A 27,484-nucleotide genomic window follows, 5' to 3' on the forward strand; every position below is an offset into this window, starting at 1 on the left:
TGGTAAGGCTTGTCATTAAGCTTTCTTTGTGGTAATTACAGAATGCCTGAAGATTTTACAGACAATGGGCTGTATGTACCCTGATGAGATTTTGTGCATGGAGACATGTTGCTTGCTATGGCATCTGAGACTGAAAAAGCCAATGCTCTTCTCCAATCGTTCAGCACAGCGTCTGTTATTTCAAGTCTAGGACTGGGGATTTTCTGCTATTTAGCAGATAGACTTCTGCAATTTTCTTTCATTCAGCAAACTTACTGGCTGCGGGCATTGTCCGATAATATGGTGCATGGTATTATAGGACTGTGGTCATGGGCAATAGTAATTGGACTCAAGAAAAAAAGTGACTTTACAGAAGTAATTTTAGCTGGTTTCCTCTCCTCCATGATTGATATGGATCACTTTATTCTAGCTGGCTCCCTTTCACTAAAGGTAAGCAAAACTTGTTTATTTGCCTGAAATTTCTAAAGGATTTATGAGTAAATAAATCTGAAGAGACTTTAAAGAATGTAAGTGTTGCAAAAAATATTTAAAACTGTTTATATTAAAATCATGACTTCAAGTTTTAGTAAATCTATTTAGTAGACTTCTAAATTACAACTTTTATTGTATAATAAAAGTATTATTTTGTGTGGGCCACCCTGATGTGACACCTTCTTGCCTGCGCTGAATTTGATTAAAAAGAAATTTGGGCAGCTTTTCATGCTGTTTGCTGTCCAAAGTTACGGAGTAATTTACATTTAATTTAATCACTCATTACTAATCGCTCATTTAATCACTATTGATAGACATACAAAGTTCGATACTAGCCTGACTCTATTGGATGTGTTTGCTATAAAAAGAAATAGCACAGTTTATCTAATCCCAGAGGCAGATCTTCCCAGGTTTTCTTAAAGGAAATTCAGGAGTTTAATATTTGTTTCATGGAGAGCACACATTAGCCTTGACTAGTTTTCAGAGTAGTTTATTGAATAGTCTGGTTCAGTCATAATGCTAAGTGATGGTTAGGATACCACATTGGTTGGCTTCACACAAAACACATTATGTTTTATTTATTTATTAGATTTTTATCCTGCCTTAGTACATTATGTGGAGAAATCAATGGGTGAACAAACAATAAAAAATTCACAGTGAAATTGGGGGCAGGGGACAGCCATAAAGGATTTTCTCCAGAACTATCTTCATTACCACCTATATTTAAACTGGAGAGGATGAAAGCTCATTGTTTATCAGCTCTTTCCATCTCTTAGTTGAATGCCACAACTAAAAAAATGGAAAGAAGTTTTCTAAAAAATGGTGGGGATATTAAGACTGAAAATCAATGAAAACAGTCCAGTCTAATTGTTTAGAAAAACTATGCATTGTGTTGTTTCTGTGCTAAGTGATGCCCTTGTCCTTATTTGACCTTAAATACCTTGGTGTAGTGTTGTGGTTGGCAGGTTGGTTGGTTCCTTAGCTAAGGAGGGGAAAACTAGCATGACATCAGATATAAGGACTGTAATCAACTAAGCATAATCCTCTGACAATGCTGCTCTGTTTGTCCCGTTCCACACACTTCAAATATTTCAAGATCCTTGGAATAATAGCAAGGTTTGTTGTGCTGTTTAATAGGCAGGTTGACCAACCAGAAATCAGGCTTAATATTCAGGCTTTTTAATCTTTTAATTTCCATATGTAAAAATATACTGTTATCATAAAATTATAGTTTATTAAACATGCCTGATACAGAATTATAACTGAGGTCTGCCCAGTTAAAATACAATTGAAAGAATTTACTTTAAAATTTCATCACGAGATTATTTAGTTTCTGGTTTGTGTTCCCTCTTTTTGGATGGTGTATCAAGAAGAAAAGATAAATTTGAAATAAAGATTACCATCACAGAGCAGAGTGACATAATTTAGCATTCAATTTTGATATTTTTTTTAAAGATCTGCCTTCTAACATTTTAAAACAGGTAGCAATCAAGATTGTTTTATCACACCTTTTTCCAGTAGATGGCATACTTGAAAAAGAATTTAAATGTACTGATTTTACATGCAGGATTTCTAATTCTCATTTAACTCTTATTTACAAACTTTGATTCAGTAGGATTAACATTGTATTTAAGTGACTTGTTTTTTTAAATTTGATAGATAGATGGAAGCACTGAAGGCTTATCTATTCATTGTGATCATAATTTATACTTCTCATTTCTCATTCACATAAAGCTACCAACTATAGGTCAAACAGACTAAATATAGTAGTTGCCTTATTTCATAGAGGAAAATATCCATCTAGTCTAGAACTGAGGCTTTAAGGACTATCTGCTTTTAAAACCCAGGAGGAGCAAGTTTTTAATATGCTCAATTAGATGTCCTCATTTTTTGCTCTTTTAATAATCCAGGGCATAATGTTTTTAACCATCAATATTAAACATTGATCAGAAATAATGCAACAAAAGTAATAATTGAGATCTTTGTGTATTATAGTAAAAAAAATGAATATTTCCTGTAGTAGGGGTATAACAACTAATTTGTGTGTGTGTGTGTGTGTGTGTGTGTTTAGATACACCTTTAGTTGAGGAACTCTGCTCAGCATCCCTCCTAAATTTCCCCACAATGGCAACCCTATGAGATAGACTGGCCTGAGAGTTTGTGACTAATTCAAAGACACACAGATAGCTTTCATGGGAAATATGGATCTTGGATCTCCCAATAGGAGTCAACACCTGAACCACTTCTCTATTGTCTGAAGTTCAAGTTGCAATAATATTGCTAAAGAGGATAGTTATAAACAACTCAGAATCTTACTTTTATGTAGTTGTGATAAAAAATTCTCTTCAAAAAGGCCTCAGTCAACCTACAAATATGCAAACAATACTGTTATATTTAATCAGATATTAGTAACCTACGTACAAACAATTTTTGCTGAAGTTGGGAAATAGGATTATTTATAAATGATTTCAAATAGGTACTGTCACAGACAACTTTAAAGTGAAAGATTTTATTTTTGTTCATTTAGAATTGGCATTTTCTACTTCACTAACTCCCAAGTCTGTCAGACAAATGTAGAGTTAGAACGTTTTGCCAAAATAAGAAAGTCTATAATTGATATTGCTTATCGCTCCCTTGTTCCCAGTTCTGCAGCCAAATAATTTTTTTAAATGAATAGTAGTTCCAGGGCTAGCAACCAGAGAATGTGTCCAAGCCAGGGCTGGGTTCTATTTACCTTTACTACTGGTTCACAACAGGAGTGCATGCGCAGATCATCCATGATGGCGGGTGGATGGAGCCTCCCGCCCCTTTTACTACCGGTTCGCAGCAACCAGACCGAACCGGGAGCAACCCACCACTGGTCCAAGCTATCAATTAAATGGACTGCATTTACCAAAATGTAGAATAGCAGCAAATACTGGAACATACAAAGCATTAAATAAAAAAATCCTAATACTTTACGACTTGTGTGTTGATTTTAGTCAAAATGCAAATCAACTAAGTTGGTACAGCTGTTATATACCTTTTTTTCCCTTAAAAAACAGTATGTTTTTTCCTTTCCAATACAAGCTAGGATTGTACCTTTTTTTTTTCTTCTCCCTCTCAGGCTGCCCTGACTCTTCCACAAAGACCGTTTCTTCACTGTTCTACTGTGATCCCAGTTGTGTGCCTGATGTTAAAGTTCATTATGCATCTTCTCAAGCTGAAGGATTCCTGGTGCTTTCTTCCCTGGATGATGTTCATCTCTTGGACTTCGCATCATGTTCGAGATGGAATACGCCACGGCCTGTGGATCTGCCCCTTTGGAAAGACGGTTCCCCTGCCTTACTGGCTTTATGTGGCCGTCACCACAACTTTACCTCATCTCTGTTCTTTTCTTTTGTATTTAACCGGAACAAGAGAACTGATGTCGATAAAACATGGGATTCGTATTGATGTGTAAAGATATTGAAGAAGCTTCTGTTCTTGAAAATATTTTTTTTCCTAATTATTGAATTAGGTCAAAATTGATGTTACATAGCCTAATGAAACAACGTTGATTTCCTGCGGTCACCGTTGCACAAGGTACTGTGGGACTGGTAGGGGACAATTTATTTATTGGTAGCTCCTTTTTTTTAGATTTTAGTATTATCTGTTTTTGTTAAGTGTCTGTAATTAGATGCTGGTCCCAATCATTGTTTTTCTTGCCTGAATCTAGTGGCTAAAACCCCTTTTAATAAATGGATTCTAGTTTCAGAAAGCAAACAAAATACATTTCCTCCAATTCGGCATCTGTTTAACATCGGGACTAAAGGGCTTAATGTATAGGAGCTGTTACTGTAGATTTCTAGGCAGCTGACACCCTCTGCTTCTGCTTCCCTTGAAAGATGGAGAAAAAAATGGATAAAATTCTATCTGTCTCAGCATTACTTAGATGTTCTCCTGTATCTTCTGCTTTAGGTATTTGCCATAGATATTGTCAGCTGTATCTGCACCATTTTGAATATATGAACAACATCACTGATAAAAAGTTTAAAATTCAACACTGACGTTATTTAGGAAAATATAACAGTAGTGACACTGCACTTTATTAAGAGATGGCAAGAAATAGGGGCCTTTGGAGTTAATGCCAGCTCCCTAAAAATCTATATTTTGGTAGGGTTGTGCAAAGTATTCAGAAGAAATTCTTTCCCAACAGGTAGGTATACAAAAGAAGGGATTTTTAAACAAAAAAAATCATGAAAGCAGCCAAATGTTTTGCAAGGCTTGTACATCAAAAGCTAAGGTATCTCTGTGTGTCTATGTATGTGTATGCACAGACAATACTACCGTGTTTCCCTGAAAATACGACCTACCCTGAAAATAAGTCAGTCCTAGCTTGATTTTTACACGTGTCCAATATAAGCCCTGCTCCCCCCAAAATAAGCCCTAATTAAGACCCCACCCACTCCAGGGTGCATGGGTAAAAATTAAGCGAGGGTGGGGATGGGGGGGATAGAGCTGCCCTACTACTTACCTTTTGACAGTTGCAGCCAGGCCTCGCACATTCCGACACCTGCCTTGCTGGCCTATTTCTTCTGCAGCCAGCAAGGCTTTCCTGAAGGCCTTTGCAGCCGATAACAGAGCTCCTGATCGATTTGGAGCTCTGTTATTGGCTGCACAAGCTTTCAGGAAAGCCTTGCCGGCCACAGAAGAAGTTCCTGAAGGCCTGTGACAGCGAAAAGGACACGGGGGGTGATGCACGCAAGTGAGGTGAATCACATGTGGATGACATCCCCCCCGAAAATAAGACCTAGTGCCTTTTTTGGTGCCAAAAATATAAGAGGGTCTTATTTTCAGGAAAACACAGTAACAGTGGGACTACTAGCAAAGGAAAGTGTCTGGGCATGCAAATGCATGCTGAGAAGGGGCATTGGTCCTGAGACGCACCTTCTCGTTGGGTGGAAACAGCAGCCAGGATGGGGTATGCTCATCTATTCAGATTGATGGACTGAGTCTGTCAAAGTTGTTTAGTCCCGCCCTTGTTGCTAGGGGCTTCCAGCTTTTGGCGGAGATGAAGAAACAGACTCGTCCTGTGGGACAGAGAAAGAGAGAAAGGTAAGAGGCATAAAAACCAGACTGGCGAAGGGAGGGTCTGGCTGCTGTCCCCACCCAATGAGAAGGTGCGTCTCAGGTAGGACCAACGCCCTTTCTCCATTGTGGGTGGAGACAGCAGCCAGGATGGGACATACCCAAGTTCACTGTCCCTAAGTCTGGGGGGGACCAGTCTGGTCCTGAGAGCCCTCCGTAGTGTAAACCCGTTGTAACACTCGACACCCAAAGGCGGCATCCACCGAAGCGAACTTGTCCAGTTTGTAGTGCTGGATGAACGGGGAAGGCGAGGTCCATGTTGCCGCCCTGCATATCTCAGATAAAGAGGCTTGTGTGGCCCAGGCTGCCGACATAGCCGTACTGCGGGTCGAATGAGCAGTCAAATATGGGGTTTAGGCAGGGAACATAGTTCATAGGCCGCGGCGATCGTTTGGCGGATCCAGCGTCCAATGGTCGACGACGACACTTTGCAACCTAGGGAAACCAGCAAAAATGACACAAAGAGGGATTCGGTCCTGCAGATGTTAGCAGTTCGCTTAATGTACAGATGCAGCACCCTCATAACGTCCAGAGTATGCCACCGCCGCTCCAGAGGGTGAGCAGGCCGAGGACAGAAGTTAGGAAGGATAAATTCCTGCAGGCGGTGGAACGTTGTATTGACCTTTGGAACAAATGTCAGGTCGAGGTGGAGAACCACTCGATCCACGTGGAATACGCAGAGGTCACAATGAGTAGAAAGCGCTGCAATCTCCGAGATGCGGCGGGCCAAGGTGATGGCCACCAGGAAGGCGACCTTACACGATAGCAGCCAGAGGCTAGCCGTCCGCAAGGGCTCGTACGGGGAACCCGTAAGCGAGTTCATAACAATCGAAAGGTCCCAAGTTGGGTACCTATGCAGTACAGAAGGACACAAATTGGTAGCTCCTTGCAGAAAACAAATCAGAGGGTGTTGAGTCAATGATTCCAAAGAGCCACAGGTAAGTATCGATGAGATCGCCGCCACCTGTCTGTGCAAGGTATTGGGAGAGAGACCCTTGGATAGACCTTCCTGGAGGAAAACCAGGATATTGACAATGGAAGCCTGAAGGGCTTGCACCCCATTCTGGTCACACCATGTACAAAAGGCCTGCCAGGTGGCCGAGTAAATGCGGTCTGTAGAAGGCCTCCGCGAAGCCTGGATTGTTCGGATAACGTCCGCTGGGATGTTGGCTCCCCTTAAGGTGCACCGCTCAATCTCCAACCGGTCAGATTGAGCCATGGGAGGTCCGGATGACATAGAGCCCCCCATGTCAGGACATCCGCCCATTGAGGAATACGCCAAGATGGGGCGACAGATAAAGAAACTAGGTCCGCAAACTAAGGCCTACGAGGCCAATGAGGGGCCAGGAGAATCACTTCCGCTCGTTCCAAGATCAGTTTGCGTATGACCCGCGAAAGGAGAGAGATTGGCAGGAACACATACAGAAGACCCGTCACCCACTGGGACAGAAGAGCATCGGTGGCCTCCGCGCGAGGCAATGGATACCATATGAAGAAACACGGGAGTTGTGCATTCAACTGTGTCGCAAACAGATCGACCTCTGGTGTGCCAAAATGGAGCGTCAGGTCCTTGAATATCTGTGGTTGCAGGCGCCACTCTGCATGGTCCAAACATTGACGGCTCAGCCAGTCTGCTTGAATGTTGGCCACTCCGGAGATGTGCTCCGCTTTCAAGGAGCTGAGATGACGTTCCGCCCAGAGGCCCAATTTCATGGCCAGCGACATAGGGACCTGGACCTTGTGCCCCCTAGCCGGTTGATATGAGCCTTTGCCGTAGTGTTGTCCGTAAGGACGAGAACATGAGAGCCTGAAATGAGGGTGAAACGCCCGAAGGGCCAAGAAAATCGGGTGCAACTCCAACCAATTGATCGGCCGTTAAGCCATGTTGCCAGTCTGCGTGCCCTATGCTATCTGACCTTGGCAGTGGGCACCCCAGCCTTGAAGGCTGGTGTCCGTCGTCACCACCACCCTCTGGGGCGCGAAAAACAGGCAACCTTCCGAGATGGCTGCAGAGTTCCACCATCTGAGGGACCTGCGCACTGCCTGGGGAAGTGAAACCTTTATGGACAAAGTGCCTTTGTCTGCTTTCTGCAACAGCAAAAGAAACCATTGAAGTTCCCGGAAATGCAATCGCGCCCAGGGAACAATTGAGATGGCCGAGATCATTTTCCCCAGGAGTTGCAAGAGGACAAATGGTGAAGCTGACCTACTCCCTTCAATTCTCGAGGCCAAGGCTCTAAACTATCCTGTCGTTCTTGGGACAAATAGACCTTCCCAGTCACAGAATCAATTAAGGCTCCCAAATGGAGCAGACGGGTGGTTGGCACAAGGTGGCTCTTCTCAATATTAATAGAGAAGCCATAAGTGGCCAGAGCCTGGATGGTAGACTCAAGATCAGTTAGTGCCTGTCGAGGGGAAGAGGACAAAATTAAAATATCGTCTAAGTAACACTGTAGATGAATGGAGGTGGCCCTGAGGGAGGCTGCTAAGGCTACCAAAACCTTGGTAAAGGTCCGCGGGGCAAAAGAAAGGCCGAAGGGCAAGGCCCTATACTGGTAATGACACCCCCCATAACAAAAACGAAGGAACCTCCTGTGGGAGGGGAGAATGGGAATATGGAGATAGGCCTCAGTGAGGTCTATAGAAGAGAGGAGATTGCCCCTCCGAACACCGTCAAGAATGGACTGTACTGCATCTTAAATTTGCGGTACACAACATACCAATTTAGGCGTTTAAGGTCAAGAATGAGTCTCCACCCCCCCCCCCCGATGACTTTGGTACAAGAAAAACACGGGAATAAAATCCCGTCCCCTTTTGCTCATCAGGCACCTTTTGGATAGCCCTGATTGAAAGGAGATGCTGAACCACTGAGTCCATAAGAGCTCATTTCCTGGCGTCCCGAGACAGCGGGCAGCATACAAAGGACATCGGAGGAGGGGAGAGAAATTCAATGGCCAAACCAGATTTTAGTGTGGCCAGGACCCATTTATCAGAAGTGGTTACCCCCCCCCCACGGTTGGCGAAGAGGGCCAATCTGCCGCTTACGGGAGGATCCGGGATGCAATCAACGACGGCGTCGGAAAGAACGACCTCCTCCCCCTCGAAAGGGCCGCTTGCCTAACGGGGGCCTGCCTCTCGATGATCTGTCCTGATATCCCCGGTGCTTGGGATAGAAATTACCTTGTGGCCTAGAAGAGAAGGAAGTCGAAGACCCCCCACCTTCATATCCCCGATATTGCTGGCGCTGGGGATATGGTAAAAACTGAGGCTCTCCCCTACGATAAGCGGCCGGTAAGATCTTCTGCTTATTTTTTATTTCGACCAGAAAGGCATTCAAAGGATCCCCAAACAAGGCACCCCTGGAAAAGGGGACCGAAGCCAAGTGCCATTTATGTCATGTGTCAGCTTGCCAATGGCGAAGCCACACCAAACGGCGTGCTGTTACAGATGAGGCCAGTGACTTCGCTGCAAAATGAGCTGCGTTCAGTGTAGCGTCCGCTGAAAATTGGACAGCAGCGACTATTTTGTTGAGATCTTGCTTGAGACGTGTATCTTCCGGAACTAGTTTCAATTGACGTAGCCATAGCAACGTAGACCTGTTAAAAAACGAGGCGGTGGATGCCAACCTAATCGCCCAGGCAGCACCTTGATGCGCGCGTTGCAGCACCAAATCCGTGCAATGCTCCTCAGGGCGTAGACCCTCCTCTGGCGCTCCGGGAATAGCTACGTTGGGGACCAAGGCAACTATGGGTGCGTCAACTGGTGGCACCTGCAGAATACAATCCAGATCAGAAGCGACATTAAAGTTTTTACGACCTGTAGAGGAAGGCACAGGCGCAGACCCAGGAGATAACCACTGTTTTTTGAGGACTTCTAAGAAAAGAGGTAGTGTAGGGATACAAGTCGTTGCTTTGGTAGGTTCTGTGAACAAAGGGTCCAGATTTCCCTGACCAGAAGGGATAGGGTCCTGAGGCTGCACCGACCCAAGCTGCGCAGTGTTAATTGCCTTAAACAATAAAGATTTAAGTAAGGCCTGAGGGAAAAGTCCCGTGAAGGTTGGCTGGTCTGGAGGAAGATCTTCGTCCTCTAAAAGTTCTGGCTCCCCCAGTTCAACACCCTCAATCAATGACTGATTATCGTAATGGGAAGTTAAAGGCGAATCGGGCGTCATAAGGGACAAACAGTCATCCTCCCTGTCATCTGTGTCTGAAACCACAGATGGGCAGGCAACCACAGAAGGGGCTCTGTCAGCAAGGGGTAAACGCTCCAATAAAGATCTTCGAACAGCCTCAGTAATTAACTGCTGAAATTGCTCAGGTTCAAGATGTTGGAGATCTAGAGGCTGAGAAGGAGCAGGACCTCCCCGCGGGTCCTGAGACCCAGGGAGCAGCAAGGATGGTGCAACAGGTGCAGCATTTGTTGGCCCTCATAACCCCTCAGTTGGTATCGAAACAGGGCAGTCCCGAAGCGACAGTTGGTCTGGGGTAACTGGCACCTGATGCACTGCCCCATTAGGCAGGACTTGACCAGCTCCCTCCGTGGTCGGTACAGAGACCGCTAAATGGCTGGCAGCCTTGGAACAAATCTTTTTGAGGACCTTGTCTCTACGTTTCTCCTCCCTCGAGGACAAAGCGCCGAAATGCAGTGTCAGCTATGAGGCGGCACTAAAATGGCCACTGTCTCAATCGGGAGCGTGAAAACTCCTCCAGAGCCGATCGGTGGAAAAAAGAGGCTCAAAATATTGTCAGCGTCTAAGGCATAAAGAGCAGGGGGAGCGTGAAACTCCACGAACGCTTGGCGCACCAAACACACAAACAGTCTCAAGGCGGCAATGTCTTAAAATTTTAAGCTCTTCAAAATGGCCACCGGCAAGCAGGCAAGGGAGCGCAAAGCTCCACAGCGGGCAATCGTCACAGAAACGGGAGCGTGGAGCTCCACTAGAGAGTTTAAAGCCAAATACACCTAAACAAAAGGAAAAGTAACATATATTGTTGCAAAGCATTAAAAAAAAATTATAAAAGCTACACAGATATCCAAACCAAAATGCAGTCAGAAAGGCAGGTGCAGACAGAGGCTGAGGGGAACTAGTCCCCTTCAGCTGTCAACTCACAACTCGATCGAAACAAGGCCAATCCAATAAACCAATTCCAAATCCAGTATCCATATCCAAATCCAAGAACCAGAAATCCAAACGTAGAGGTTGAGAATAGGAAAATAAGACAGAGACAGAATCCCACACGACTATCCATTCTGACAGACTGAGTCAAAAGCTGGAAGCCCCAAGCAACAAGGGCGGGACTAAACAACTTTGACAGACTCAGTCCATTCTGGACTGCTGTCCACCCCCATCCTGGCTGCTGTCTCCACCCCAATCCTGGCTGCTCTCTCCATCCCCATCCTGGCTGTTGTCTCCACCCACAATGGAGAATAATCAGGGACAGGTTTTAAAGCAGCTGCGTCTATATTGCAAAAGACGCAGCTGCCTTAGCAATTTGAAGAGTGGTGCTTCATTCGTGTTCTCATGAATGACACAACATGCAAACTAATACTGACTTTTGAATATTTTGTACTGTCCTCCTTTATGCCTCTAATTTATTAAGTACAAGTGAGATGAGATGGGGTAGATGAGTGGATTATTATGTAGTAACAGGCAGAATATTCTTTTTGCCACTTGCAGAGAGGTTGTTTAACATTCAGAACACTGGAGAGATGTTCTGATTTTGAAATGAAATGATTTCCATTTTATAAAGAATATAAAATGGCTAAAACGAAGAATGTATTCTATTGCCTGTAACATTTTGGTGTGAACATAAATGCATTTGCTTTCAGGATTTTCACTGAAATCATAACGAAATTAACATTCCTGGAAGAGTTGGTGCCAATTAAAATATTTTCTGCTTTTATTGAATGTTAGTATTCCTTTTGGTTTGCAAAAGAATATTGAAATGTGCAATATTGTAAACTATCAAGAACTTCTAAGCAATCCTGATAAATAGTTTCTAACAGAATAACAGAGTTGGAAGGTATTTTGGAGATCTTCTAATCTAACTCCCTGCTCAGGCAGGAGACTTTCAGACAAATGGTTGTCCAGTCTCTTCTTAAAAACTTCCAGTAATGGAGCACCCACAACTGCTCATTGTCTTTTGTTGTTGTTTTGTTGCTTGCTTCTGTTGTCTTATGTATATACATGCACACATATTTGCTTGTCTTGAGAAATACATAAGAAAGTGGAATCAGGGACAGTAATTCCTGCGAATGTTTTCCAGTAATACTCCTTTTGCATTAAAACTGCTTTAAATACCTGCTGTTGAAATATCCTTTCTTTCAACTCAAGGCAGCAAGTATATCTAATACAGGTAGTTCTTGACTTGTGGCCGGTCACTTAGCAAACTTTCCAAATTATGACGGACCCCAAAAATGAGATTTATGATCCAGATTCATAGTTCCATAGGCCTCCCCTCCTGCAGTCACATGACCCAATTTGGGCAATTAGCATTCAGACCACATTTATGGCTGTGCTACATGCTCACATGACCACAATTTACGACATTTTCATCAGAAACTCTGATTTACTTCCAGTTTCCAGCAAAAACTGCCCCAGAGTGCTGCCCCATGCTTAACAGCCAGCATGTTCACTTAATGATTGCCATGTTTGCTTAATGACCTCTGGGGGGAAAAAAGTAAAATAGGGCATGGTCTCTTCACCCAACTTAGCAATCATAATTATGGGCTTAATTATAGTTGTAAGTTGAGAGCACTTTCTATTTACACCTGCCTCTTGCTTTCCCCATAACTATCCATGAAGTGGGTTGGACTGAGAGAGACACAACCAAAGATTTCATAGGTTTCATTTGTTCTCTTTCCCACACATCACATATTAACAATAGGAAATTGCATCAAACAAAACATGTTTTGTCCTAAATGAAAGAAATTAGACCAACTCAGAATACTCCATTAGAACAATTCAAGTTTTATTACATTTTAAAAACATTTTATTACACTTAAAAACTCTTAATATATAATCTTAAGAATTAGCTGAAGTGTATGCAGAACCATTATTTTGAACAAACTGATTTACAGGGAAAATCTTGTCAGTGTGTGTTTCTTATGCCATAAATTATCTGCTTAAAAAACTGAAGGGAACAATGTGTTATTTAGCAAAAATTTCAAGTACATTGTGTTTTGAACGAATACATTTCAAGAAAATTTTAATAATTTCATCACAAGGAACAATGGGAAATTGAAATAACTCTTACTTCCTTGTTTTTTTTTGACCTACATAATATAGTAATCCATACTAAATGCTACCTACTGTGCAACTTGCAAGAAAAATGGCCAAGGAGATTTTTTTTAAAAAAAATCAAGCATTTCCAGTTTGCACAGCATAGCTATCAAGATAAAGAAACAACATAACAATTTCTTCCCATGCACATGAACAGAATAATGACAGCAACAGTACTGTACACTTTTTTGTTTAACTGGCTTTGGCTAATGCCCTTTCAAGTCCTCCATAGACGGCAGGATTCTTTTTTCAATGAGATAATTGAAAGTGTTGAAACACTGAGAACATGGAATCAATGGTACCCTTTTGACCCAAGTTTAGAAAAGCATAGAGGCAAAACTTTTGAGCACCAATTTATTTTTACCCCAAAACTCCTGGCACTCAAATTTGAACCTGGAATATTTTGTGGTTTATGAATTGTCGGTGAATTCTATTAAATTCTACCAGTGTCTTTAACATGTGACCTTGTTCCCGAAAATGTCTTTTTTGATTCATGTTACATTTTAGGTCCACACTTATAAACTCTTAGGATGTAATGTAAGCATTATCTGAAATGTAAGCGGAACCTTTAAACAGAGCAAATTGGTTTGCAGGGAAAAAATTGTCAGGTGTTCATTATGTCTTAAATGTAAATTATGTGCTGGAAAAACTGACAGGAGCAATGCATTTCTGTAGCTATTCTTTAACAAACATAAATGCACCCCAGTTGTTTGTAATGTCTGCTAAATAATATATGAAAAGAAACTCATGATGCCCATTAATGCAAAGAAAATGGGCTTGGATGATGTATCTTCTGTTGTACAAGTTACCTTATCCACTTTGTGAGAGAATCTTCCATCTTTCATATATATGGTATTAGAATGCAACCTAAGTGGATGCGGACAGCTTGACTGTATTATAAGTTTTATCCTGTTTCAAAATTCTTGATAAATGATTTTTCCTTTTGGAAACTGTTTTTCTAGTTAAAATTCCTTTGTTCATTCCTGCAAACTCAGTACAGAAGCATGCTATCCATTGCTATATAAGATGAACTTTTAATATCTGTTGTGACAATGATTCACCTATTTTTGTTTTATCGTTAATGGTATATATCAGTCCTGTCCTGGATTGCTAACAGTGTAGGTGATTGATTGTCATAGGTAACATCCAGGCAGAGTTAATACAAAGTCATCTTTCTGATGCTGAATCAGAGCTTTGTTTGAAGTTTAACACAAGCCAGAATTTATTTTCTCCCTCTTTTTAAGCAACAAAGAAAAAAGGTGTTTTCTAAATAAAATTTTGCAAAGGACCTGCATTTTCCCTCCAGTTTAGTGCACTGTCTGTCCCTGCTTCAAACAGAAGTATCATTTTTCTTTAAAAATGAATGATTGAAATTTAAGGACAAAATGCTTTAACTATGAAAAAGTAATTTTTTCTACTGGCCCTAATAGGAAAAGAAAGAGTTTAAAAAATCATGTATAAAAATCATGTTTTGGGAATGCAATTTCTTATTTTAAAAGAAATTGCAACTGACATTCTTTAAAGAGAGGCAACGTTCACTTTAGAAAATCTAATAAATATATTTAGTTGCTTAAGTTTTGTAGATGTCATACAGCTAATACAGCAGTACTTGATTTAGAAGCTTGTTCATTTACCTGCAGTACAATCTTTACAGAGATCAGTCCTGCAAACAGATTCAAGACAGAGCTATCTGTGGATTAATCCATGATTGAAATCTAATGATACATTCAAGCATTCAATGGTATAATTATGTCTGTGATAGTCACACTGCATTTCAGATGAGACATATTTGAATTTTGTATACACCTAGCCTCTAGTCTGACTATGTTTAAAAAAGACTGAAAAAGTTAGCTAGGTTCTGCTAGGTTTTGGATTAGAGTCTGTGCAGGGGGTAGGGTGGGGGAATGTCCTGTATATATCTTGCATTGATTTGGATAATTTTCATCTTCAAGACTTCTGTGATGATATTTTACTTGTATTGCTTTAGATCTTATTGCAAGTCATCCAGAATCATTATAGAGTTGGATGAGCTTATAAATTTAATAATATGCATCGGTATTCTTAAACATCTTTCCAGGATGGGAGTACATCCTGAAATGAAAATAATTGCTGTCATTTTTGTTGTTTTTCAAAATTATGTTATTCTGAATCTGCTAACAAAAATAAAAGGTCATCTTTCCAGAAAGAAATAAAATATTATCTACATTAAGATTATTTTAAGATTAAGAAGATTAAGAAAAATCAAGTTGCATAGGTCTTGAGAAAGGCAACTCCTGGTATCAGTCAGTTCTTCAGTAAAAAATGAAAAATGCTTTTACTACGGAATATAATTTTTACCGTTGAAGTAGCATATTTTAGCTAACTTGTGAATGAAGAACTGTGAACATTTAAGTGTTCAATTGCTTTTGCTTTCAAATTTTAAAAAAAGAATTATTAAAGGATCCCATTCAAAAATTCACGAAGTTTAGATCACTAAACCAGATATATATGTGTGTTTGTGTGTGTATATATATGTGTGTGAGTGAGTGTGAGTGTGTGTGTGTGTGTGTGTGTATTATATATATATATATATTTTCCCCCAAAATAAAACCCCTGTCTTATATTTTTTTGAACCCTGAAATAAGCGCTTGGCCTTATTGCCATGCTCTCGAAAGCCCGATTGGGCTTATTATCAAGGGATGTCTTATTTTGGGGGAAACAGGGTATGTGTATATATATATATTTGCACTGAGGTGGATGCTGTGTGGGTGGGGGAGCCAGAGGTGACTCTTTTGTCATAGATCAATTTGTATTTGGTTAAGGAGCTTCAGTTGATTTCCTTCCCTTCCCTGCCCCCACCTTTCAGACATGGAGGCTCATCGCAAGAATCCACTCATGGCACCTTCTGGATCTGGTGAAATTCCAGAATTCATTTCAGAGTCAGTTTGCTGTGTTACCAAACCTTTCAGTAGAACCTTGTTAGTGGGCTGGAATGTCCAGCTTTCTCAGGCCATAAAATATTTGTTTCCCAAGAGGTCTCTGGCTGCTTATCAAGCATGTAGGTTTCTTTTGTTACTAAAAAAATTTTGGTCTGCGAAGCAAACAAATGTCTGGAATCCGAGTGGTGGAAATCTAAAAGTGAAAATGATCGAACACAAAGAACCCTTGAATATTTTTACCATGGCTTTGAGAATAGGAAAAAAAAAAAAAGTTGAGTGGTACAGAAGCTAATGCATCTTGCTAAGGTTAAGGGAGGCCGTCTCATGCCCTTGGCAGCAAACTGCGATGGCTTTGCAAATATTTTCTCAGGCAGATTGAAGACACAGATTCTGATGAAAATAGGATAATACCAGCACATCAATTTTTTGAATTTTATTGGATTAATTTTTGTTGGATCCATTTGTTTCCCTTGTTAATTTGGGTAGGCCGGACAATTTCAAGCTACTATTAATCCACTGTCCTTTGCTTCCTCTTGGCTAGTTCTTTCTGGGAAGGGTCCATTAAGGGAAATGTTTGATACTGTTGTTAATGCCTCTCTTTCTCCAGAGCCGATACCATCTTTTTTAAAATAATGTGCCCTCTGCTCAAAAATCTATTTTAAATTCTTGTGTTTTAACCATTACAATGCAGTTTCTACCATTATTATACAATAGAATAACGGAATTGGAAGGGACCTTGGAGGTCTTCTAGTCCAACTTCCTGCTTAGGCAGAAAACCCTACACCACTTCAGACAAATGGTTATCCAACATCTTAAAAACTTCCAGTGTTGGAGGATTCACAATTTCTGGACGCAAGTTGTTCCACTGATCAATTGTTCTGTCAGGAAATTTGTCCTTAGTTCTAAGTTGCTTCTCTCCTTGATTATTTTCCACCCATTGCTTCTTGTTCTATCCTCAGGTGCTTTGAAGAATAGCTTGAGCTCCTTCTTCTTTGTGGCAGCCCCTGAGATATTGGAACACTGCTATCATATCTCCCCTAGTCCTTCTTTTCATTAAACTAGACATACCCAGTTCCTGCAACCGTTCTTCATGTTTTAGCCTCCAGTCCCCTAATCATCTTTGTTGCTCTTCTCTGCACTCTTTCTAAAGTCTCAACATCTTTTTTACATCGTGGCAACCAAAACTGAATGGTTCTTAGTGATATTGATTGAATGGATAATAGCTGAGCAGCTCCAAGCACTTCTGGATAATGATTTCAGTATAGCTTTAGATTAGAACATAGCACTGAGATGGCTTTGGTCTCCCTGACAATCTGCTAAAGAGGTTCAACAGGGTTATGTGTGCTTTCCTTGTGGTCCCATACCTCTCAGCAGCTTTTGATGGTAGCCTCGCCTCCTTGACCACTTGAGAAAATTGGGGGTTGGGGTCATGGGTTCATCATTGTTCTGCTCCTACCTTGATGGCAACCTCCATTTGGTAAGAGTGAAGCTCCATTGTGCCATGAAAAGTCAAGAAGTCCTTGACTTCCAGTGAAGATTTATGGCAAACTAGATGCCACTGAAGCACGCAACAGCATTACAACACAGATTGGCAGCCAGATGGTGAATTCTGGCCGGCAAAGTCACTCTGAAAAAGAGGAGATCATGAGATTGTACTTGTATCCTGGGCAGCTACTCCTTATGAGTTAGATTTCAGGAATGGAGGCTTTTATGGTCAGATCGTAAGTTGAGTGGCTGAAATTCAAAAGAGACTTCAACCAAGTTCACAGCTGTAATGCAGCCTATATAAACATAAGATCCGCCAAGCTTCATTTCTTCATGACTTTTTGAAATTGCTTCTTAGCTGCTTTTCAGCTATTAGGAAACTTTGGATGGATAAGATGTTTATAGCAAAGGGTGAATTTCTTTCAAACCTGAGCAAGAAAAGTGTCAAATATACAATCAGACTTTGAAGGTTACACACAAGAGAGAACTTTAAAAATGGTTTAATCATGGACATATTGTAGGATATTTGGAAACAATGCACTCAGAAGTTAACTTGTCTGCTGGCTGCCTGCAATTTGGCAGTTCAAATCTCACCAGGCTCAAGGTTGACTCAGCCTTCCATCCTTTCCAGGTCAGTAAAACGACCCAGATTGTTGGGGACAATATGCTGACTCTGTAAACCACTTAGAGAGGGCTCTAAAGCACTGTGAAGTGATATATAAGTCTAAGTGCTATTGCTATTAAGAGTGTCTGCTATTATAGAAAAAATGTTTCACATGCTGGTTTCCTTCCCAATAGTTTATCATAATGCCATTGTGTGGGGATGTCTTCAAAGGAAGCCCGGGGACTACAGAAGGTCAAGAACATGGCAGCCAGGCTTCAGGGGCATTTGACACAGTGGTGGGATTCAACCAGTTTGCACCACTTTGGGCCAACCAGTTGTTAAATTGTTGGCTCGCCCCGCCTCACCCCTTCCAGAAGTCGCCATGCACCCTGTTTTGGCTCCCAGGTAAGTGCAGGGATGCCTATTAGGTCCAAAATGGGGCTTTGGGGGGGTGGGGTGGCACGCCCCCCCATGGCCCATTTTTGCTCCCAGGGGGGTGCAGGGGGCCGACTGCTGCCTGTCACACCCTCTGGCTTTACCCACCATGGCCTCCCCCACCCAACAGGTCACTAGGGCAGAGAACCAGTTGTTAAATTATTTGAATCCCACCACTGATTTGACATCTCTCCCACCTCTGTAGAACTTGCTTCTGGTAACTTTCAAAGCCAAATTCAAAGTTCAAGTCATTGATAGAGTTATGAAAGTTAACACAGTGATTAAATACAGTAGTTTCTATTTAAACTAAAAGAGAGACATACTGCAACTAGAACTGCAAAGCAATGCTGAGTTTTACAGGCAATATAATAAAATTTGCCATTTCAAGGAAATGGAATGTTATTGGTCTGATAGAAATATTGCACATAAAATAAATCAGAATTGTCTGGGTAGTACACTGGAGTCATGAAATAAAAAGTTATGAAATTTCGTTATGAAATGAAGTAACGCTGAAGGCCTCGTGTTAACTTATACATTTCTTAATATAGTGGAGGATTCTGCCGGCCTAACTAGAGGAGTGACTTTCACATGATCACATCAACTGGGAGATCTCTTGATCCTGTATGAGTGTATTATGATGAATGCTTTCTGGAAAGAAGACGCAAATAGAAGCAAATAACAGCGGGGCTGTCTAAGGAACAGCACCAACTCTGGAAACTCTCTCTTTCTCTCCCCCTTCTCTCTCTCTCTCTCTCTCACTCTCTCACTCTCATGCACGCACATGCACACACACACACACACACACACACACAGACAGAGAGAGAGAGAGAGAGAGACATTGTATGATGACTGGTCTGGATTTTATATATGTCTGTATGGATTTTATTTTATTAGTATTATGTATTATTCTAATATAGCTTTTTAACTGATACTGCTTAATACTGTATTCTTGTATTAGCCAGTCTAGGCTGAGCTTTCCAAAACAATCAATCAATCAAAAAGTCATATGATTAATGACATTGTTCAATAGAACAGGCAAATGCAGTACTACTAAAATGTAAAATGTAATTTTAATTTTAAAAAAATGATATTCAGAATTGAATAAATGTTTGCAGTTGCATATGGAACTCCAACAGAAACAATCAGGAAATAAAATATCAAAAGCTTGAATCCAGTGCACTGGATCTCAAGTAGGCTCTCTCAGTCAGGAGCATTGATGGAACTTTCACCTGTTGGGAAAAGTGATTTTCAGAATTCTCATTTCTTCCTACGGCACCAAGCACCCCATTCCGCTGTTCCCGACGGCTCCCAGACTTGCTAATCATAAATGCTGCAAAAGGATTGGTAGAAAAAGAGACCTGCAAACTTCACCACCTCTGCCTGCAAACATGTTCTACCAGATCAAAACTTTCTGCTTCAGGGAAGACAAGATCAGGATTGTTTTCTACCAAGCCGTTTTGAAAGGCTATCAAGTTTTCATCATAAAAGGCATAGTACTTTAAAATGTTCATTTACTGGTACAATATTTTGTTGGTTGGCTACTAAGTAATACGGGAGGTGAAATTTGCATACTTAATGCAACTTGTTTGTATATTACAGCTAGATAACGCTCAGTTCTGGAGAATAAGGAAGTTATTTTTAAGATGTATATTTCTCCTGGTCTTGGAACACTGGAGAACTTGAAAGAATCTTGTGTTACCTGTATTGTATAAGTAACAACCTGTAATTCTGCCAAGTGCTTGGCTTTTTGAACTTTGGCTACTTCCCTGTTGCAAGTACAGCACTCGCACAACCATAAAATCTAAACGTATATACTTTATTAATGGTGCAGTTACATTAGCCATAAAGTTTTGTGCTGATTATTTTTGGCTGACTTTGATGTGAGATTTTAAATATTACATAATTTGCAGATTAAAGACTGAGGCCGGGCTAGAGCTGGCAGCTGGGATTTATTCCCTGAAATTTGATCAGCCCCTACATGGTTAGGCTTCAGGAAACCAGAGGTGAAATCCAGTAGGTTCTGACAGGTTCTGGAGAACCAGTAGCGGAAATTTTGAGTGGTTCGGAGAATCGGCAAATACTACCTCTGGCTGGCTCCAGAGTGGGGTGAGAATGGAGATTTTGCAGTATCCTTCCTTTGCCATGCCCACCAAGCCACGCCCACCAAGCCATACCATGCCCACCAAGCCACGCCCACAAAACCGGTAGTAAAAAAAAATGGATTTCACCACTGCAGGAAACTCTTAAAAGCAGAATCATACATTTTATTTTTTTATTTGTATTTATTTATCTGCTTTTATTACTTTTACAAATAACTCATGGTGATGCACGTATCCAACACATCCTCCTCCTATTTTCCCCACAATAACAACCCTGTGAAATGGGTTGTGCTAAGAGAGTGACTAGCCCAAGATAATCCAGCTGGCTTTCATGGCTAAGGTATATCTCAACATCTATAAATGAATCTTAAGTCTTAAATTAAAAACCAGTTTAAATTAAATTAAAAACCAGATTCAATTAAAACCAGTTTGGTCTAGTGTAAGGCATTAGGCTAGAAAGCAGGAGACTGGGAGTTCACATCCAACCTTAGCCATGAAATATGTATATATCAGAGAGATATGATAGATATAGATATATATACATATAAATATGTTTGTATACACATGTACATATGTGAGATAGATAGATAGATAGATAGATATACAGCATTAATAATAATAACAACAACAACAACAACAACAACAACAACAATAATAATAATAATAATAATAATAATAATAATAATAATTTTATTTCTATACCGCCCTTCTCCCGAAGGACTCAGGGCGGTGTACAGCCAATTTAAAAACACAAGACACAACAATGATTAAAAATTAAAATAATTAAATAGATTTGGCCGATTTAAAACCCCAAAAATTTAAAATACCCCAATTTAAAATTATTATGTTGATAGCCCGGCCTGGCAGAACAACAGGGTCTTCAATGCGCAGCGAAACACCCGGAGGTCGGAGATCTTACGTATTTCCGGGGGCAGTTCATTCCACGATAAGATAGATAGATATACAGCATATATATATATATACAGTATATGCTGTTATATCTATATATTTATATCTATATCTCTTATCGGCTATGTTTTTTTAGTACTGTAATTGTTGAGATTGCTTATAGGTAGTAGTTGTGCAATTATAATTGTACTTTATTGCCTCAGAATGATTAAATTGCATGTAAGGAAACAACACTAATTTAAGCACACACATACACAAAGTTTGAATGAAACCTGGAAGAAATTTTAAAGTACACTGAGAATAAGGTATGAAAAGAAAACTATTTCACAGGCAAAGAAAACTGCTAAGCAATTGTAAGATAGATTTCAGCACAGGATTGCTATTATGGAACACCATATCTTGTATTTCATCTTAAGCTTGATATAAAATGCATACAGAATAACTTCCCCATGATGCCTAACTTTCTCACTTTGCCTCCTTTTCCCCTTGGTCATGAACAAAAAATTAGAGGGAAAACAAATCTAAGTGTTTTGATATTCTAGTTGTTTCTAATATTTTATATTAACCAACTGAAGCTTGGTGAGGAATGTTAGATCTAGTTTTATTTAGTTATTTCCATTTTGGTCCAGCACAATACAATTATTATCTGAGATTTCTGGTTTGTCAACACTCCTGTCAAACGAGAATTTCTGTAAGGGCAAAGTATCAGATATCAGATTGACCAAAAAAAAATTTTTTTTTAAAGAAAGTTGAGAGATTTTATGTTCAGATTGCTGGATTATCTAGTTCTACTTGTTGAACAACTTGCCAACAATTGGTGAACACTTCAGATTTGTTTTCCTGATAGTCATTTACTGGTAGCAATTAAAATAGCCATTAAGAGCTAGTATTGCTAAGATACTTCCCCCCGAACCCATTCTGAATAACAAGTAAAAGTTATAAAATATCTTGAGTTTCCCATTCATGTGAAACATCAGGTGTCAGGTTCCTCTCAATTATTCAGTGGCTGCGCAGCTTCCTCCCAGTATGGCAGGCTCCTCTGGGTGTCTCCGCTGCAGCTCCGCAGCCTGGAATCGTGAGATTCGGCATGGCGGCAGGGCTAGCGGTTCCCAGGATCCTGGTGGCTTCCTGCTGCTTCCAGAGTGGCAGCTGGCCGGAGGTCTCGGGGCGGCAGCTCCCTGCTGAATGGCAGCTCTGGGCTGGCCAGCATGCCGGAGCTGACATGAGGAGTACTCCATTCTAGATAAAAAAAATGTAAAGGTGACTATGTTTTGGAGAATGAAGTATTGATGTCAACAAAGAGTTCAGGTAGTCCTTGACTTACAATCATTTATTTGGTGATTTTTTGAAATTACAACGGCATTTTAAAAAGTGATTTATGACCAGTCCTTGCACTTACGACCTTCACAGCATCCCCAGTGTCACATATTCAAAACTTGGGCACTTTGCAACCAGCATGTATTTTTACATGGTTGCAACATCCTTGGTCATGTGATCACCATTTTCAACCTTCCCAGCCAGCTTCTGAGAAGCAAATTGAAGGGAGGGGGCAAGCCAACTTCACTTAGCGATCACATAATTCACTTAAGAATTGCAATGACTCATTTAACAACCATGGCAGAAACACATTGTACATTGGTACATTGTATGTGACTTACTTAATAACCACCTTGCTTAGCAACAGAAATTCTGGTCCCAATTCTGGTTATAAGTCAAGGACTACCTATATTGAGACCTTCTTTAATTGAAGAAGACATATATGAAGACTCAAGGACATAAAATACTAATGTGAGATCTTCCAGATCTTGAAATTTGCCTGTAACTCTTCTGATGACTCATCATTGGCCATATCAGCTGAGGTTTATGAGAGCTGGATTTTTCTATCTGGAGGAACAGAGAATAGTATGCCATCATGTCATTCCACTATGAGTTTTCTCATTTTATAAAAGGCAGTTCATCAAATGAGAAAAAAATCGTAGTGCTGTGAAATTAAAGCAACTCTGCAAATCCAGCAACCAGAAACAAGACTGTGTACTTCAGCTTTCCACCAGACATGCTTCTACACATTACTTCTCCCTATCAGAGCATAACTGAGATTTAGAAAAGAAACCATTCTGTAACATGTAGCTGTTCTTTATCTGTACTTAGAAAGCTTAATGATAAGGGGTCTCCAGATTCATGGAAGCTTAATGTGAGTATAGAAAAGGCTTCGACACCTTTAGTTTAAAGTTGGAGAAACCGGGGTGTTCCACTATTTCTGGTATTCATTGAAGAACTATCTGAAGAACTATTAGTTCTTCAGAGAAGAACATTTTCTAGCATTTTATAAGAAGCTGTTATAGAATATGCACTTGGAGAAAGAGTAAGGAGAGAATCCTGGCATGAGCACCAGAGTTTCCCACGGAAGAGGCAGAACATTCTAGAGCAGGGGTGTCAAACTCAAAACCTGTGGGTTGGGCTTGGCCCACCGGGTGCTTAAATCTGACCTGTGGAGCCAGGCTGGAAATATCAAAGGACCGATCTGTGGTGTCTCTGCTGGCCTTGCGGGGCCTCCATGCAGCCTGTTTTCGGCTGGCAGGATTCTGCGGGAGGCATCTGTCCCGTCTCCCCCCCCCGCTCCCCACAGAAGAGAACTACAATGCTGATCCGGCCCTCAAAGAAATCCAGTTTAATACCCTTGTTCTAGAGAGAAGCCAAAATTAACAGACTGTGGAGCCCCAAGGTAGATGGGGCACCTAGAATATCTTAGAATATATCTATTAGGTTAGTTGGCTACAGCTTTAGTCTGATGAGATTCCTCTATTGAACCGTGGTTGCACAGTGGTTAGAGCAGTGGTGGTTTGCCCCCGGTTCGGACCGGTTCACAAGAACTGGTAGTAAAACCAGCGGGAGGCCCCGCCCACTGCTCCGGATGTTGTCATCGGTGATCTGCGTATGTGCAGAAGCAAGGCACGTGCACAAGCGAAGTGAGCGCACGAGCACAATCCCGTTGTGAACTGGTAGTATAGGTAAGTAGAACCCACCCCTGGGTTAGAGTGCAGTACTGCCGGCTACTTCTGCTGACTGCCAGATGCCTGCAATTTGGCAGTTCGAATCTCACCAGGCTCAAAGTTGACTCAGCCTTCCATCCTTCTGAGGTTAGTAAAATGAGGACCCAGATTGTTGGGGGCAAGATGCTGACTCTGTAAACCGCTTAGAGAGGGCTGGAAAGCACTGTGAAGCAGTATATAAGAGGAAGTGCTACTGCTATTAGGTGTAAGCAAATAAAACATTGGACTCCATTGGATTTCATTGTGGATTTGACAGATACTGCTGTAAAGAATCACTATGTTCATATGATATACCACTGTTAATAATGGTTTGCTCAATTCACCTAACTAGCTAGTTACATCCACCATATGAATCAGAAACTAACCATAAGGGTGCATTCACACAACATACCCAGCTAAATGTAGTTGGCTAGCTTGTAGTTCACCATGTCAAGTGAACGGGGGCAGTTTCAGCACCATCATCAACAGCCATTTCAAATCAAATACTTACATTTTGAGGAAAACTATCTCTTCGGCTACAACAATTATAGTTAGATAATATCAACCGATCTGTGAAGTTGGCACACATATCAGTAACCCAAGCCATTGCTTAATAAACAAACACAAGACACAGAGACAAGCACTGTTTATACTGTTTATACAGTATTGCATCAGATTAAACTTTAAGACTGTGTTTTTAGAAATCCAATTAAATTTTCAATATAGCCCAAGGTTTTAAAAAAATGGACCTTTGACTCTTCCAATGTTATCAAATACAAGAATGTTGGTGTATCTGGAACCCTGGTTTTTATTATTATTTTATTATTAGTTTTAATATTATTTTGTGCAACTTGAATTAAATTTCCCAACTACAGGCAAAATATTTTGATGCACCTAGAAAATAAAAATGGATGATATGTTAGTCTCCCATCAGTAATCATTGCCTCCAACCTTGAGTTCTTTGTAGCATTTGTGTATTTGAATTACATAGTTACCAGTGGTTACCAGTGGTTCTCCGGGTCCGCTTCAAGGTGCTAGTCCTCACCTATAAGGCCCTTCATGACTTAGGTCCGGGATATTTGCATGACCTTCTCCTGCCTGCCTCTCACCGTCCTGTTCGCTCACATAGGGCCGCTCTCCTCAGGGTTCCGACGGCGAGCCAATGTCACCTTGCTGTGCCCAGGGGTAGGGCGTTCTCTGTGGGTGCTCCCACCCTCTGGAATGAATTACCTACTGAGCTCCGGACGGTTCCTGATCTCCGCTCCTTCCGTCGGGACTTGAAGACTTGGCTTTTCAAACAAATAGGCTGAGACTGATTCCGGGCTTTATTATTTACTACTAATTAATTATTTGGATTAAATTATGATTTTATTGTACTTGTTTCTTAACTTGTGTTTCGCCGCCCTGAGTCCTTCGGGAGAATGGCGGCATATAAATACATGTAATAAATAAATAAATAAATAAATATTTTGAACTGGAGCTAGAATTTTTAGTTTTGTTCTTGTCTGAATGATAGACAAGATGCAACAAGCTGCTGTGGCTATAATTGCTTGATTTCAATGTCTTAAGTAAGCTAGTTCACAGCTGCTGAAAAAGCCAATGCAGTCCTAGGCTGCATCAACAGAGGAATAGTATCAGGATTACGTGAAGTGTTAGTGCAGGTACCTTGACTTACAAAGTTCATTTACTGAAGGTTCAAAGTTACAATGCCACTAAAAAAATGACTCATGACTGTTTTTCACAGTTGCAACGATTGCAACATCCCCATGGTATGTGACCAAAATTCAGATGCTTAGCAACTGACTCTTTTATGACAGTTGCAGTATCCTGGGGTCCAGTGGTGAAATGTAAAATTTGTTACTACCGGTTCTGTGGGCGTGGCTTGGGGGGAGGGGGTAATGTGACAGTGGGCGTGGCCAACTTTTTTTTTTTTTTACTTTTCAAAGCATTTTTTCTACAACCTTAAGAGGTTGCAGAAAAAAAGGCTTTTAGAAGCCTCTGACAATCAGGCAACTCAGCTGGGATCATCAGAGGCTTTTAAAGGCATTTTTTTTTCCTACAACCACTTCGGCCGAAGAGGTTGCAGAAAAAAATGCTTTTAGAAGCCTCTGACGATCCCAGCTGAGCTGCGCGATCATCAGAGCCTTTTTTTTTAACTTTTAAAATTATTTTTTTGGCCAAAGTGGTTGTAGAAAAAATGCTTTTAAAAGTAAAAAAAAAAAAGGCTCTGATGATCGCGCGGCTCAGCTGGGCATGGGGGGTGGCTCGCAGGGATTTTTGCTACCGGTTCTCTGAACCACCCACCGCCATCGCTACTGGATCAGGCGATCTGGTCCGAATCAGGAGCATTTCACCCCTGCTTGGGTCATATGGGGTCATATGGTCATCTTTTGCAACCTTCTGAGAAACAAAGTCAGTGGTGAAGCCAGATTCACCTAGATTCATCTAACAACTGCGCTACTAACTTTACAACAGCACTGATTCACTTAACAATGATGGTAAGAAAGGTCCTAAAATGGGGGGGAAACTCATTTACCAACTGTCTCCCTTAGCAACAGAAATTTTGACCTCAATTGTACTTGTAAGTCAAGACTACCCGTACTGCTTTAGACTGCACTGGTGAGACCACACTTGGAGTACTGCATCTAGTTTTGGTCATTATGACACAAAAAAGATGTTGAGAAAGAATCCAAAGAAGAACAGCAAAGAGGATTAGAAGTCTTGAGGCTAAACCATTTGATGAACAGTTGTGGGAACAGGGCAGGGGTGGGTTCTAAAAATTTTTACTACCAGTTCTGTGGGCATGGCTTATTTTGTGGGCGAGGCTTGATTGTCATGTGACAATTATTTAGCATTTAGCAGAGGTACTGGTCTACCAGGATTTTAACTGCTTGCAGAGCCGTACCAATCTACCCATTTATTTTTGCAGGCACTGGTCTACCCATTTATTTTTGCAGGCACCGGTCTACTCATTTGTTTTCTTTTAACACTGATCAGCTGTAGGGCGGCCCTTTGAAGCCCCGCGGCAAGAGTTTAAACAGTTTTTTTACCTTTAGCCATCAGCTGGGACTCAGGAGGCAGCAATAGATTGGGGGTGGGGCCAAATAAAAGGTAAGAATAATGCAGGGATGGGCAGATCCAGT

At 41.1% G+C, this 27,484-nt stretch overlaps 1 protein-coding gene across 1 annotated transcript; it reads left to right on the forward strand.

Annotated features, from left to right (window-relative positions):
* On the forward strand, nt 1–4,220 carry TMEM267 (transmembrane protein 267). The gene is made up of 2 exons (XM_070935908.1): nt 1–429; nt 3,578–4,220. The coding sequence occupies exons 1-2, from the start codon at nt 106–108 to the stop codon at nt 3,911–3,913; spliced, it is 660 nt and encodes a 219-aa protein (XP_070792009.1). The 5' UTR covers nt 1–105; the 3' UTR covers nt 3,914–4,220.
* Nucleotides 4,221–27,484: the final 23,264 nt, after the last annotated feature.

The sequence above is a fragment of the Pituophis catenifer genome, unplaced genomic scaffold, assembly GCF_029215685.1.
Source record: "Pituophis catenifer annectens isolate HBS135680 unplaced genomic scaffold, rPitCat1.0.hap2 SCAF_2, whole genome shotgun sequence".
Classification (NCBI taxonomy): Eukaryota; Metazoa; Chordata; class Lepidosauria; order Squamata; family Colubridae; genus Pituophis; species Pituophis catenifer.

Bases quoted from the DNA above. Each gene is read 5' to 3' on its own strand.
- TMEM267 (XM_070935908.1), top strand. From the start codon at position 106: ATGTTGCTTGCTATGGCATCTGAGACTGAAAAAGCCAATGCTCTTCTC. The intron at 430-3,577 runs GTAAGCAAAACT...TCTCCCTCTCAG, and splicing joins CTGGCTCCCTTTCACTAAAG to GCTGCCCTGACTCTTCCACA.